The following is a 13,854-nucleotide window of genomic DNA, read 5'->3' as shown; positions in this document are numbered from 1 at the left end:
TTACAGATCTATGATGTCTATGAGCGTAACGGTCAACAAGCATGTTACGACAGTAAGTCACCGTTTGCGGATAACATACAAATAAATGGGGAAGAGCCGTAAACTGACACATATCTGTCGCAAAATCATCCGTGACTTCACTTATAAAACAGAAATTTTAACGTAGTAAACACCACCACACATCCAAAGTGAATACTTCGTGTAAAACGTTGTAAGATTAGCGAACAGGAGGTCAATAAATTTGAGTGATGAGCTGTTTCCTCACAAAAGAAGTTTATTCAGCACACTGAAGCGTCTCCTCCAGAGACATCCTTTAAAAAACGGCCTATTGTCTATGGGACCACCACGTTGTGCATTGTGCTGCTAACTTTATATGCTAAAATTGGTAGAAGGGCTCTGGCTCAACTACGACGCGCATGCGGTACTTTGCAGAGCGAGATGTTGTCATGACAACGACAACACTGTATCCAACAACAGCTGTTTTCTGACACAAGAGTCGTAAGAGATGTTCACTCCATGACCGTACATGTGACACAGGTGAGATTCTGCACTCGCTCTAAATGTAAAAACACGACGTCTCTAGGCTCATGTGATTTCCAAGCTGTTCAATTTACCTGTCGTGCTCTGTGTGAAGAATAGGCTGCTCTGCATTTCAGGAATGATGAGAGCCCAGGCCTGTCCAGTACAGGTGTATATTCGCATTCGACCTACAGCCAGTTTTGCCCATGAGATCATTGAATGCCTACCTGACCAGCAGGTAACTTGCAGGAAGCAGGCCATCTTTATCTAATGTTTTCACAGGTCAGTTGTAGCTAATCTGTCCTTCTTCTCTCCATCTCGGAGACTTTGAATGTGCGGTCAAGGAAAGAATCCAAGAAAGGATCGGGCAATAATCAGCCGAGCTCCTGGTCATTTAAACTTAATGGGGTGCTGCACAATGTGTCACAAGAGGAAATCTATGAGCGTGTTGCCCACAGTGTAGTGCAAGGAGCCTTTGGAGGATACAATGGTTGGTCATATAAAAGCACTGGTTTATAGCATATTAACTCATAAAAACAAATGATTATATTATACTGATTTGTCATTTTTAGGTACAATCATGTGTTTTGGGCAAACCGGAGCAGGGAAAACATACACTATGACAGGTGCTGCAGAGACTTATAAACAGAGAGGCATCATTCCTCGTGCCCTACACGAGGTGATCGAAAAACCCATGATCAAGCTAATAGTCATTATGACAGCTCTTCCGACCACTAAACTGTTTCTCAATTCCTCAGGTTTTCCATGAGGTGAAGCATCGTGTAGACCATTCCTTCTCTGTCCACCTCTCCTTTCTTGAAATCTATAATGAAACTATGATAGACTTGCTGTCAACTTTAAAGCGGGGAAAGGGTGCAAAAAGTGTGGCATTAGCAGTGGTAGAAGAACCAGGGGGTGAAGTGTCAGTTAAAGGGCTGTCTTTACATCTGGTGCACAACGAAGAGGAGGCTCTTAATCTGCTTTTTGAGGTAAGAGGTACAGAAATTCATGAGGTGTGTAAATGTTTGCGGTGTTTTATCAGTATAAAAGAGCATTCCAGCAAAAAGAGACGATTTCTGGTTAACAGAATTGTGTCATGCTTGTTAAAATGAACCCTTATATGCATTGGAATTCCACCAAACACTCTTACATATTCAGGCCTTCAGTGACATGGCACTTATATCAATCACAAATGGATGTACAAAATGCCCAAATAGTGAACAATTTAAAAAATATTTTCAAGACAATTAGAAAATAATAGAATAAAATATATTTTGAGGTTTTATTTTTCAAATCAAAGAGAAAATGCAACAAATCTAGAACAAGATGAATTACCACACTGAAATTTCATGAAACAACTGGCTGTCAAACACATATTGAGCTACACATCAGCTACACCTAAGTTACACATAAGTTACACATGTGTATTTTCTCAAGTACTTATTGAGTCTAAATAGATGAACAATTTACATAATTTCATTAGTACACCCAAATGACCATAGTCATATCATACTGTTCACGTGTTGTACTTGCTATAGTTTACTTAAATTATTATTTTTTTACTTCAATTTGTTTCTTCACCAAATAGCAGTCAGATGTAAATCAATTCAATCACTGAAACAGTGCCACCTTAAGTAAGAATTAGCATGTACAGTACATACACTTTACAGCCAAATATAACATTTAAACTCAGTTTTTCACAATTCCTGACATTTAATCATAGAAAACATTCCCTGTCTTATGCCAGTTAGGAACACTGCTTTATTTTAAGAATGTGAAATGTCAGAATAATAGTAGAGATAATTATTTATTTCAGATTTTATTTCTTTCATCACATTCCCAGTAGGTCAGAAGTTTACATACACTTTGTTAGTATTTGGTAGCATTGCCTTTAAATTGTTTAACTTGGGTCAAATGTTTTAGGTAGCCTTCCACAAGCTTCTCACAATAAGTTGCTGGAATTTTGGCCCATTCCTCCAGACAGAACTGGTGTAACCGAGTCAGGTTTGTAGGCCTCCTTGCTTGCACATACTTTTTCAGTTCTGCCCACAAATTTTCTATCAGATTGAGGTCAGGGCTTTGTGATGGCCACTCCAGTACCTTGACTTTGTTGTCCTTAAGCCATTTTGACACAACTTTGGAGGTATGCTTGTGGTGATTGTCCATTTGGAAGACACATTTTTGACTGAGCTTCAACTTCATGGCTGATGTCTTGAGAAGTTGCTTCACAAAATAGATGGCATCATGAGGAATATATTGAAGTGCACCAGTCCCTCCTGCAGCAAAGCACCCCCACAACACAATGCTGCCTCCCCCATGCTTCATGGTTGGGATGGTGTTCTTCGGCTTGCAAACCTCGCCCTTTTTCCTCCAAATATAACAATGGTCATTATGGCCAAATAGTAAAATGTTTGTTTCATCAGACCAGAGGACATTTCTCCAAAAAGTACAATCTTTGTCCCCATGTGCACTTGCAAACTGTAGTCTGGCTTTTTTTTATGGTGGTTTTGGAGCAGTGGCTTCTTCCTTGCTGAGCAGCCTTTCAGGTTATGTCAACATAGAACATGTTTTACTGTGGATATAGATACTTGTCTACCTGTTTCCTCCAGCATCTTCACAAGGTCCTTTGCTGTTTTGGAATTTATTTGCACTTGTCACACCAAAATATGTTAATCTCTAAGAGACAGAATGCATCTCCTTCCTGAGCGGTATGATAGCTGCGTGGTCCCATGGTGTCTATACTTCCATGCAATTGTTTGTACAGATGAACGTGGTACCTTCAGCTGTTTGAAAATTGCTCCCAAGGATGAACCAGACTTGTGGTGGTCCACAATTTTTTTTTCTGCGGTCTTGTCTGATTTCTTTTGATTTTCCCATGATACCAAGCAAAGAAGCACTGAGTTTGAAGGTAGGCCTTAAAATGCACACACAGGTACACCTCCAATTGACTCCAATTAGCCTATCAGAAGCTAATTGTCTAAAGGCTTGACATAATTTTCTGGAATTTTCCAAGCTGCTTAAGTCAGTGTATGTAAACTTCTGACCCACTGGAATTGTGATAGTCCATTAAAAGTGAGAAAATCTGTATGTAATTGAGCTTTAATGACTTCAACCTAAGTGTATGTAAACTTCTGACTTCAACTGAATGTGTACACGCATATGGGATACTGATAATTCAACATTGTTGCACATAAATTCAATGTGGTATAGTATTTATTTGTATGAATACAGGACTAATTTCTCTTATAACAAACAAAGAAATAGATTTCCTGTGATAGTAAACATATAGATATGAAATAATCATAAAAATATAATTTATGGAAGTGCAAAAAGAAAAAAAAATCTATCTATCTATCTATCTATCTATCTATCTATCTATCTATCTATCTATCTATCTATCTATCTATCTATCTATCTCTTTTTTTGTTGTTGTTGTTGCAATTTTGGCCTTTTTTGTGTGTGTGCTACATTATTTATAAGAGAAAGATATACTAAAGGAATACTAAAGAGATGTGGGCACATCTTCAAAAAATGGATTTGGTACATTGGATGGAATGAGGTCCGGGGTCACTAAAGACCAGTGGTATGCGTTTATGTGCTAAAGGAATGTTCTTATTGAGTCTAAATAGATGAACAATTTACATAATTTCATTAGTACACCCAAATGTCCATAGTCATATCATACTGTTCACGTGTTGTACTTGCTATAGTTTACTTAAATTATTATTTTTTTACTTCAATTTGTTTCTTCACCAAATAGCAGTCAGATGTAAATCAATTCAATCACTGAAACAGTGCCACCTTAAGTAAGAATTAGCATGTACAGTACATACACTTTACAGCCAAATATAACATTTAAACTCAGTTTTTCACAATTCCTGACATTTAATCAGCATTTTGGGCATAATGTTGATTACCACAAAAATGTATTTAGACTTTTCCCTTTTATTAAAGAAAACAAAAAGAAAAAATCAAGGTTACAGTAAGACTCTTACAATGGAAGTGAATGGGGTCTAAATTTGGAGGGTTTAAAAGGTAGAAATGTGAAGCTTATAATTTTATAAAAGCACTTCTGTTAATTTTTCTGTTAAAATGAATGTATTATTTGAGCTGTAAAGCTGTTTGCAATTGTCATTTTTACAGTCATTTTAGGGTTTTGGGGTTTGTTGACATTACATCGTCATGGAAATGAAGTTGTAAAATTAGCTAGCCTATAACTTTATAAAAAAGGTTAGGAAGTTATTTTATCTCACTAAAATCATGTTAACACATTTGTTTGGCCCCATTCACTTCCATTGTAAACATGTCTGGTTTTTAGTTTTTTTTTTTTAAAAAGAGGGTTAAGTTAAAATAAATTTTTGTGGGAATCAGTATTATGCCACAAATGCTGTTGATTGAGCTTAACTTGCATTCAACTTGGGTCATTCTTTAAAGCAAGCATGAATGTTTTCCCTCAATGTTAAAAGTAGCAACTGCTCAAGCATTTAAAATGAGATTTTCCTATTTTCATTACAGATTAAGACAAAAAAACAGGCATATTTCTCATAAATAACATTGCTCTCATTGTTCTAACAGGGAGAGATGAACAGAATTATTGGAGAACATTCCCTTAATAAACAGTCCTCCAGGTCTCATTGCATATTTACCATCCATATTGAGGTAAGTCAACAACACATCCATCACCCCATCAGGGTTCACATTCTTAATTGATGACTGAAATATACTGAACATGATTGGACCCTGATACTAAGTAAACTGGCCTTTATACAGCGCATTTCAAGTGACACTATGGCATTGTATATGTGTTTCCGCATGGTACAGTCTAGGTCGCGCACACTATCAAATGCAAAATACTTCACCTCTAAACTGAACCTGGTAGACTTGGCAGGATCTGAAAGACTAAGCAAAACTGGGGTCAGTTCATTCATCTCACCATATTGTTGCACAATGAACTATACGAATGGTAAATTTAAATGTTTACCATCTCAAAGTTCATTAAAAGTTTGGATTAGTGTTAATCTTGGCAAGCTCTTCATTTTTTTCTCTCCAACCACAGTCAGAGGGTCAAGTCCAAAGGGAGGCCATGTACATCAACAAGTCCCTGACTTTTCTGGAGCAGGCCATCTTGGCTCTGGCTGACAGTCGCAGGGAACATGTTCCCTTCAGACAGAGCAAACTCACCCATGCTCTTAAAGACTCACTTGGTCAGTCTTCTTACAAAACTATTGACTTGTTAAACAATATTTAGCAGTTATCCCTACATAATGTTGTTCTACAAGTTGGGATACTTTAAGGGAAGGTTTTAAACATTTTCAAAGGTTCAACAACTATTCCACCATTGAACACATTTGTAAAATTTTAATCTAGCATAAAAATAGTAATATAATCTTAAATGGAAAATGACCTAAAGTTTACTATCAAATCTCTTGCTCAACTGTATCCACACAGGAGGAAACTGTAACACGGTGCTTGTGGCCAACATATATGGCGAAGCAGCGCAAATTGAGGAGACGGTGAGATTTTTTCTTAAAGTGTGTTGGAGGATCAATTTGCTCAGGTCAACAAACCTTAAAATTGGATTTTTTTTTTTCCTTGGCAGCTTTCTACTCTTCGCTTTGCCATCAGAATGAAATGTGTAAAAACAAAGCCATCAATAAATGAACATGTCGATCCTGTGGTAAGATTCCGTTCATGTATATAAATAATTTTCAAGCATTCCAACAGCAATAAACACTAGATAATCAGAAGTACATGCAGCGAATATTTTTTGAATTGATTAATGTGCAGGATCAATTAATACATTTTGATTTAATGCAGAAAATCCTTGCAGATGATTGTTAATAATGTGTGTGACTGTTTATCAAGCTACAGGTGCAAATGCTGCAGAAAGAAATCCAGTTTCTAAAGGAGTTATCTATGTATAACACACTGGTGAGCTGCCCTTTGTTTTACACACAACAAAATTACCACATCAATAGATGGGCAGCAGTTTGTGGGGTGCAGCTTTAAATGATGTAGTAACATTTTCCAGAAAGGGTTCATTCATTTACATTAGTTAATGCATTAGGTATCATTAACTATCCAATAGATTTATTAATCTTTGTTAATGTTAGTTAATAAAAAATACAACTGTTCATTGTTAGTTCATATTGCATTGTTAAAATGTAGAACATTTGACTGAAAAAGTATTACTACATGTTGAAATTAACATTAACCAAGATTAAGAAATGCTGTAAAAAATATTGTTCATTGATAGTTTGTTATATTGTTAATCAAAAGGAACCTGTTGTACAGTGTTACCAGTGATGCTTTAAAGCTGCACAGAATCTTTTTGAACATTCTCCTTCTCATAGACTAATCAAGTTGGAGCTTCAAAGGGTATATTCTCAGAGATGCATGTGGTGGAAGTGAAGAGTCAAGTGCAGAGATACCTGTCTGGTTCACTGGATGAGATTCCGGTAAATCCCAAAGTTTATACCTCACTGCATCAAAGCAAAGCAGTATACATGGCAAATCAGATTGAATAAATTGACTTTTTCACAATCTGTTATGACACATTTCCACATTTAGCAGTCTAAATCTTGCAAATGTTTTCGGTTTATAATTTTGTAATTATTTGTTTTAAATGTATTATATTTTTCTTTGTGTTATATTATCCTGGCATTAAATAAGTCACCACTGCTGCGATTGGTTCAAGTACAGCTGCCGAGGGAGTGATAGTATATTTGGCATCTTCTGACTGCCATAATCCACTGCTCTCACTTTTCCACTTTTGGGAAGTCATTGAATTGTAATAGTGGATTTTTTTATTTAGCTGATAGAGCAAATGGAAATGCAAAAGTGCTGTGGTTCCCCATTCACCCTTCTATAGCTTACTTTCATGTTCCAAACTCTGATGTGAAAAGGGTCCACACAGAACATAAATATGGTAGATTCTATTGACTTTCACAAAAACAGTTCCTTGTTGAAAATTTTAATAATGTAACTTTCAATTAATTATTTAATGTTTCAGATTGTGAGCATTACACAAATCCAAGAAGTATTTTCCCAGTTCAAAAAAGTAGTACTGTAAGTATTTTTACCTCTGCAGAAACATTTTAATATATTTACAACGGAACACTAAGAATGTGTTTTATATAGGGAGCAGGAAGAGAAATTGAGAGAGCAGCTCCAGCCAAAAACTACTTTGGTAGAGAAAGCCATGAATACAACACAATCCTCTGTTGCAGAGGTCAGTGATATACAGCATTTTGGTAGACAATAATAGTTAGTGGGAACTTAAAAGCCAGTAACTGATATCAGATACCCTATAAACTCCTGTGTGTACTGTGTTTACAGGGCTCTGTAAATGCTGTAGGTGAGGTGGAGAGTTCTGGATATGGGCTTGGTGTAGCAGACACTTCACAGAGGCACCTACGAGATGCGTCACCTAAACAAAGTAAAGCAAGAAAAGACAAACAAAGGTGAGAATCTAACTTTTAGGTTTAAAGTTGGCCTGTGTAATTTCGGTAAAATATCACAACCTGACAAAATGAAACAAATAACCAAGCCTCAGATGTATGTATGTCTTGTTAGATGGTATGCTTTGCCATGTATATTAATAAACAGCCAGATACTATGAAATCTCTGTCACATGACCAAAGTATTGGTATGGTAGGCAGTGCAATGATGCCATCCTGTTTTACTGGAAGTGATGGAATTTATCCACTGAGTTCAGGGCCTTTTTTTGTCATGTAAAAAAAAAATTTGAATAATGTAAACACCAAGCAAAAACGACAACCATGCGATAATGAAGTAATTATAATTATTGTATTTTAGGGAACAAAATATTTGAAATTTGTCTACAGCGACAGCTTTTTGTGCCAACGGATTCAAAATCTGGCTTTCCGAATGGTAAAAATGTCTAATAGTTTTAGGATACCATTTATTTTTGATTTGTAACTGTTGGTTATTCATATTTTTTAGACATCACAGCTGATTTTCTGTGAAGCTGCTTTGGAAAAATGTGTATTGGGAAAAGCACAAATAAAAATTATTTGACTTTTGTTATACATTTTTTTTTCTACTTTGGCAACAAAATCTCAATGTTCTCACTTTGCACTGTTAAACAAACAAGTGATGGCCAGTGCTGAAGCATTTTACAGATCAAGAATTAGCATAATTCTGATACAAGTAATGGCCAGCATCATCCCATCAATGCCAACCATGTTAAAATAAAATTATACATTATAAACTCTGAATCTATGTACTGATTACCATTGTCCCATGTCTGCCAAACATGTTGAGTGGTCCATCTGGTAATTAGGTTTCCTAACAGATGTAGTTTTGTTGCCGTTTCTCCCAAAGACAAACTCTGCTGTGATCGGTGCCATGTTGTTTTGTCACATAACTATGTAAGTCAAAAGTTTAACCCTTTACTGAGTCTTCCGAACTGAGATCAGTCGGTTTAAATGAAATTAAATGAAATTATGCATTGCAGATAACAAAGCCAAAATACAATGCTCATGCATGTGAACATGGGGTAGCATGAGGTTAAAAAAATAATAAACATTGAAACGAACCAAATTGGCAAATGGAATGTCAGGGCGTAAACTTAGTAAAATATGAAACAAATGATATCTCTTAGCAGAAAGGAAGGAGCTGTGAACCAGGGGCCAATGGAAAGCACTACTCCACAAGCCGAACAACCCCTAAACCTGAGTGAATCAGATGTTACCACACATGAAACCCAACAACATTCTTCTGATGAAAAACTTAGAACTGAGTAAGCACTTAATTTTAAAAACAAGTGACTCCTGTGGGCTTGGGGAGACCTCTATATACCACAGTTGCTAGTAATTGTAGGCTGTAAATTAATGTAGGAATATATTACTAGCTGATAATGAGTCTATAAAAAGGCTGCAAATGTCAACAAGATCTTTAAATCCTGTCTCTTCTCAGGTCTCCTCCATCCAAGGCTGAAGCATTTGAGGATTTCAAGGCAGAACGGGGAAGTGAGATTAACCGGATCCTAAAGGAGAACAAGGCTGTGCTTTTGGAGCGCATGTCCCAGTTGCGCACACTCACAGATGCCATTAATGTGACTAAACAGAATATTGACTGCATTGCTTCTGAACTGCATCAATTCAAGGAACGACGACAAAGCCAGGGTATGCAGAAGATTTTATTTTAGAAGCATTGGCCTGTCTATGGTCTTGTGTTTTGTCTACACTTTTCTAAAGGAGACCAAAACCAACTCCTTTCTGAATGAAATGTGGTAATCATAGAAAACTGAAGGTGACTTTATTTATTAGGGCAGTTTGTGAATGCAGAGGGGGAGCCTGTGTTGGAGGAGGCAGAGCTGTCTCTAGTGATGCAGCTGCAAAAGTTGAAGAACCGATATAGACAGGCCTACGAAGACCTCAGTAGCACAAAGGCAGAAGTCAGCTACTGTCAGTACCTGGTGGATCAGTGCCGTACACGGCTGCTAACAGGTGAGCTCTTGGGGGTTTCTAGGCATGTTGTTGCTAAACAATTCTTGGCCTGTTCTGTTTTTGTGGAAAATTAAAAATTCAACAGTTAAAAAGTTATTTTATGTGGCCAAATGCACCTGAATTTACTAAACTGATTCATTCATCCAAATGTATTCATAGTATTATTTATTGCAACTTACAAATACAGTTCTTATATAACTGTAGTCTTAAATCCAGTATGACAAGGAAATCTCATTTAGTGAGTCTAAAGCCACTAATGTGTTTTTTTTTTTCCCCCACCCCAGAGTTTGAGAGCTGGTACAATGAATCATTTTTGTTGCCGGAAGAAGTATTGTCAGTCTTAGAAGCAGGACCAGTTAGGCCAGGTCATGTGCCTTTGGACAAAGCATTAACCCTGGTTAGTAACACCACAATATGTGCCCATGAAAGTCATAGTGTTTTTCTTATTTTTTATAAGAGAGTTCCTTATTATGCTGCATTTTTATAATTTTTTTATTGTGGAATAAAATAATTATAGTAGCTAAATATCTAACAGAGAGATCTAGAAACATATAAGGGGGCTCACCAGTCACATTTAAAATCCAGATACCATCCATTTCCAGTTCATATAGGCATAGATAAATAGATGTAAAATGTTTTGTTATAAAAAGGTTAGTGCATGCTTCAAAATATCTTTACTTGTCTCCTTTACCATTGGAATAGACAACAGGGAAATTGAGTGCGTTTTACTACCTAGGAAACAACTTCCACTCAGAAATTGCTTGTAAATTTAACAGATGCTATTTTCAAGAAAATCTCAAGTAAAGTTTACTTTGCAATACTCTTTTTCAAGTAAATTGTACTCCCTCTTTGTACATTTAACTCAATGTAGCACTGAACGGAGCCATGCTTTTAAAAGTGTACTAGTATTTAAATGTTTTTTATTTTACATATGGTTAATGCATGATATGTATTAGACAACACTACCTTACTTTAATGGCAAAAGGATCAAATCCATGCAGACCTCAACACTTGGTGCACAAAACACGATGACGGTAATAATCAACAGATAATTTTTTTTATCATGAATGGATAATTTTGAGTGGTAAATGAACTTTTGACTTCACAAAACAGTAAGTTACCAAACTGAACAACATCAAACAATGAAACCATGCAAGCTCCTAAATTATTCAAGTTGGATGCATGCTGGGAAACACTAGCTTCGAAAAGCTTAGTAAAATGTACTTTTCATTTGCCTGTGAAATTCTCAAATGAGCAAATACAGTGGAAAGAAAAAGTATGTGAATCTTTTGGAATTAGCTGGTTTTCTGCATTAATTGGTCATTAATGTGATCTCATTTTCATCAAAGTCACAAGTGTAGAAAAAACAACACTGTGCTTAAGCAAACACAAACAGTTATAATCTTTAATGTCTTTAAAGAACACATCCATTGGAACCCTTGGATTTAATAACTTGTCGATCCTCCTTTGGCAGCAATAATCTCAAACAAGCATTTCCGGTAGCTGCGGATTAGACCTGCACAACATTCAGAAGAAATTTTGGACCATCCCTCAGCTCAGTCATATCTTTATGATATCTGGTGTGAATGTCTCTCTTGAGTTCATTCCACAGCACCTCTATTGGGATAAGGTCTGGGATCTGACTGGGCCTCTCCAAAAAGTGAATTTTCTTTTTTGAAGCTATTCTGAATTGGATTTACTTCGACGTTTAGGGTCATTGTCATGCTGCATCACCCAACTTCTGCTGAGCTTCAGCTGGTTCACAGCCACCCTGATATTATCTTGTAGGATATCTTGATAAACTTGGGATTTAATTTGACTTCTGATGGCAAGTGGTCCAGTCCCCAAAGCAGTCTCAAATCATGATCCTTCCTCCACCATACTACATGTTGGAATGATGTTTTCATGTTGGTATGCAGTGCCCTTTTTAAGCATATGCAGTGCTAAGAGTTCTTCCCAAACAATTCAACCTTAAACTCATTAGTTCAAAAAACATTTTCCCATTAGCATTGTGGAGGGTCAAGATAGTCTTTGGAAAACTTCAGTGCACAGCAATGTTTTGTTGGAAAGCAGCAGTTTCCTCAGTGTTGTCCTGCCATTGACACCATGCCAGTTTAATGTTTTCTGTATAGTAGACTCATGAACAAAGATGTTAATCAGTTCCAATGATTCCTTGAAGTCTTTGTCACTATAGGAATTCTGCGATGTGCCATTTGAGTCATCTTGGCTGGACGGTCACTTCTAGTGAGAGTAGCCACAACACTAAATTATCTCCATTTATAGACAATTTGTCTAAATGTGGAGAGATGAATATTTAAGATCTTCAAGATAACTTTGTAACCCTTTCCATCTTTATGCAAAGGAACAGTTCTTGAATGTTGGTCTTCCGAGGTCTCTTTTTTCCTTAGATATGGTCCACGGCTGCAGGTGCTTCTTGTGAATGGCAAACTCAAAATGTTTTAGTGCTTTTTAAAAGTCAAAGTAGCTCTAACCCGCAACTCCAATCTCGTTTCATTAATTGATGCCAGGTTTGCAAACTCCTGACTCTCATTAGTTTTTGTTGAAGTCATTAGCCTAGAGGTTCACATACTTTTCCCAACCTACACTGTGAATATGTGAATGATGTATTCAGTATGTAAAAAACATTTGTGTTATTAGTTAAAACAGATGGTTTTTGTTCTTTACTGAAACTTAATCAAACCAGATTTTAGTTTTTCTTGCCACTGTAAATATGACAAGGTTTTCTTATTTAGGATTGATACATGACATATGTAAAGATAACACAAAGCCATAAATAATGTAAAGGCTAGAGCATACATGTTTACATATCTGAATTTAATACAAATGTAGAATTTTATACATATTTTCATGTTTTAACTTATTCAATATCAAAAGCACTGAATCTTTTCTGCTTTATTTAGTTCACCACAGAAAGTTTTCCCCAGTGAATAATGTTGTGGGTTTATTTTCAGAAGATCTTTACCTCCAATTAAAATTTACATTTGAACTTTGACGCCACTACTACGCATACTGTACAACTCATCTGTAGAACTCATCAAAAAGTGTTATGCATATTTAATGAATGTTTACAATGTACAATATAATGAGTAGAAAAGATTCAGAAGTTGTAAGACATTTACCAGTTTGACTGTAGAGATTATGTTGTTTTACTGGACAGGAAGAGGATGAACATGAGCATTATGAGCTTGTCCGTCACAAGCTGCATGCAGACAGTTCTAGTGCCGTGTCATTTTACAATGCATATAACAGGACTCTGCAGAGGGTAAGACACATTTACAAATACCGATGTTGTATTTCATTATTTGATATACAAGTAAAGTTGAAGGGATGTAGTGGTATAATGAAAGTGTTTTTCATTTACAGAGAGGAAGCAGACAGGTGTCTCAGAGTCTAGGCTCTAGGAGAGACAGCAAGAGTAAGATCAAATTCCCCTCCGTTCTCTCAATGATCTGACGAAGGCCTCCGTGTTCTGTCTTGCAGTCTCCAGATTATTTGAAACTTAATGAAGCATATGGTCTATATATGAAAGTAAATGGACAATAAACTAACCCAACTTAACAACACATCTGCTACCTAAAAGCTGCTTGCACTTAAACACATACTGTAGAATGTGTCATCAAAATTGCAACCAAAATTGTCCAGCTCTGACACAAAAGGAAGTACAAAGACAATCTTGTTTGGATATTTTTTTTTTTAGCTGAAAATACAACTTGCTTAAACTGAATGTGTTCCGCTTACTTATTTTACACATCTTTTAACTGTATATTCCGGTTACTGTTAAAATTGTAACTCCAATTTCAATGAGCTGTACATCAACACTTTACAGGACATTTTTGAATTT

At 36.2% G+C, this 13,854-nt stretch overlaps 1 protein-coding gene across 4 annotated transcripts; it reads left to right on the top strand.

Moving 5' to 3' along the window:
- The first annotated feature begins 251 nt into the window (after window positions 1-251).
- Window positions 252-13,512, top strand: kif9 (kinesin family member 9). 4 transcript variants are annotated; one of them, XM_052142594.1, is made up of 21 exons: window positions 252-537; window positions 657-757; window positions 844-1,009; window positions 1,092-1,198; window positions 1,278-1,508; window positions 5,095-5,178; window positions 5,341-5,433; window positions 5,576-5,723; window positions 5,968-6,032; window positions 6,119-6,196; window positions 6,385-6,450; window positions 6,873-6,977; window positions 7,532-7,587; window positions 7,660-7,750; window positions 7,858-7,982; window positions 9,146-9,283; window positions 9,460-9,668; window positions 9,813-9,992; window positions 10,277-10,389; window positions 13,171-13,275; window positions 13,377-13,512. In XM_052142594.1, exons 2-21 carry the CDS (start codon window positions 659-661, stop codon window positions 13,464-13,466), a joined length of 2,349 nt encoding a protein of 782 aa, XP_051998554.1. In that variant the 5' UTR covers window positions 252-537; window positions 657-658; the 3' UTR covers window positions 13,467-13,512. The 4 variants fall into 4 exon arrangements, with proteins under 4 accessions (XP_051998554.1, XP_051998547.1, XP_051998529.1 ...); XM_052142587.1 differs by having other exon boundaries at window positions 9,149-9,283; window positions 13,171-13,462; XM_052142569.1 differs by having other exon boundaries at window positions 13,171-13,462.
- Window positions 13,513-13,854: the final 342 nt, after the last annotated feature.

This window comes from Xyrauchen texanus, chromosome 2 (genome assembly GCF_025860055.1).
Source record: "Xyrauchen texanus isolate HMW12.3.18 chromosome 2, RBS_HiC_50CHRs, whole genome shotgun sequence".
NCBI classification, from domain to species: Eukaryota; Metazoa; Chordata; class Actinopteri; order Cypriniformes; family Catostomidae; genus Xyrauchen; species Xyrauchen texanus.
The sequence above is the reverse complement of the archived record's forward strand: the minus strand, read 5'-3'. Positions and strand labels throughout refer to the sequence as shown.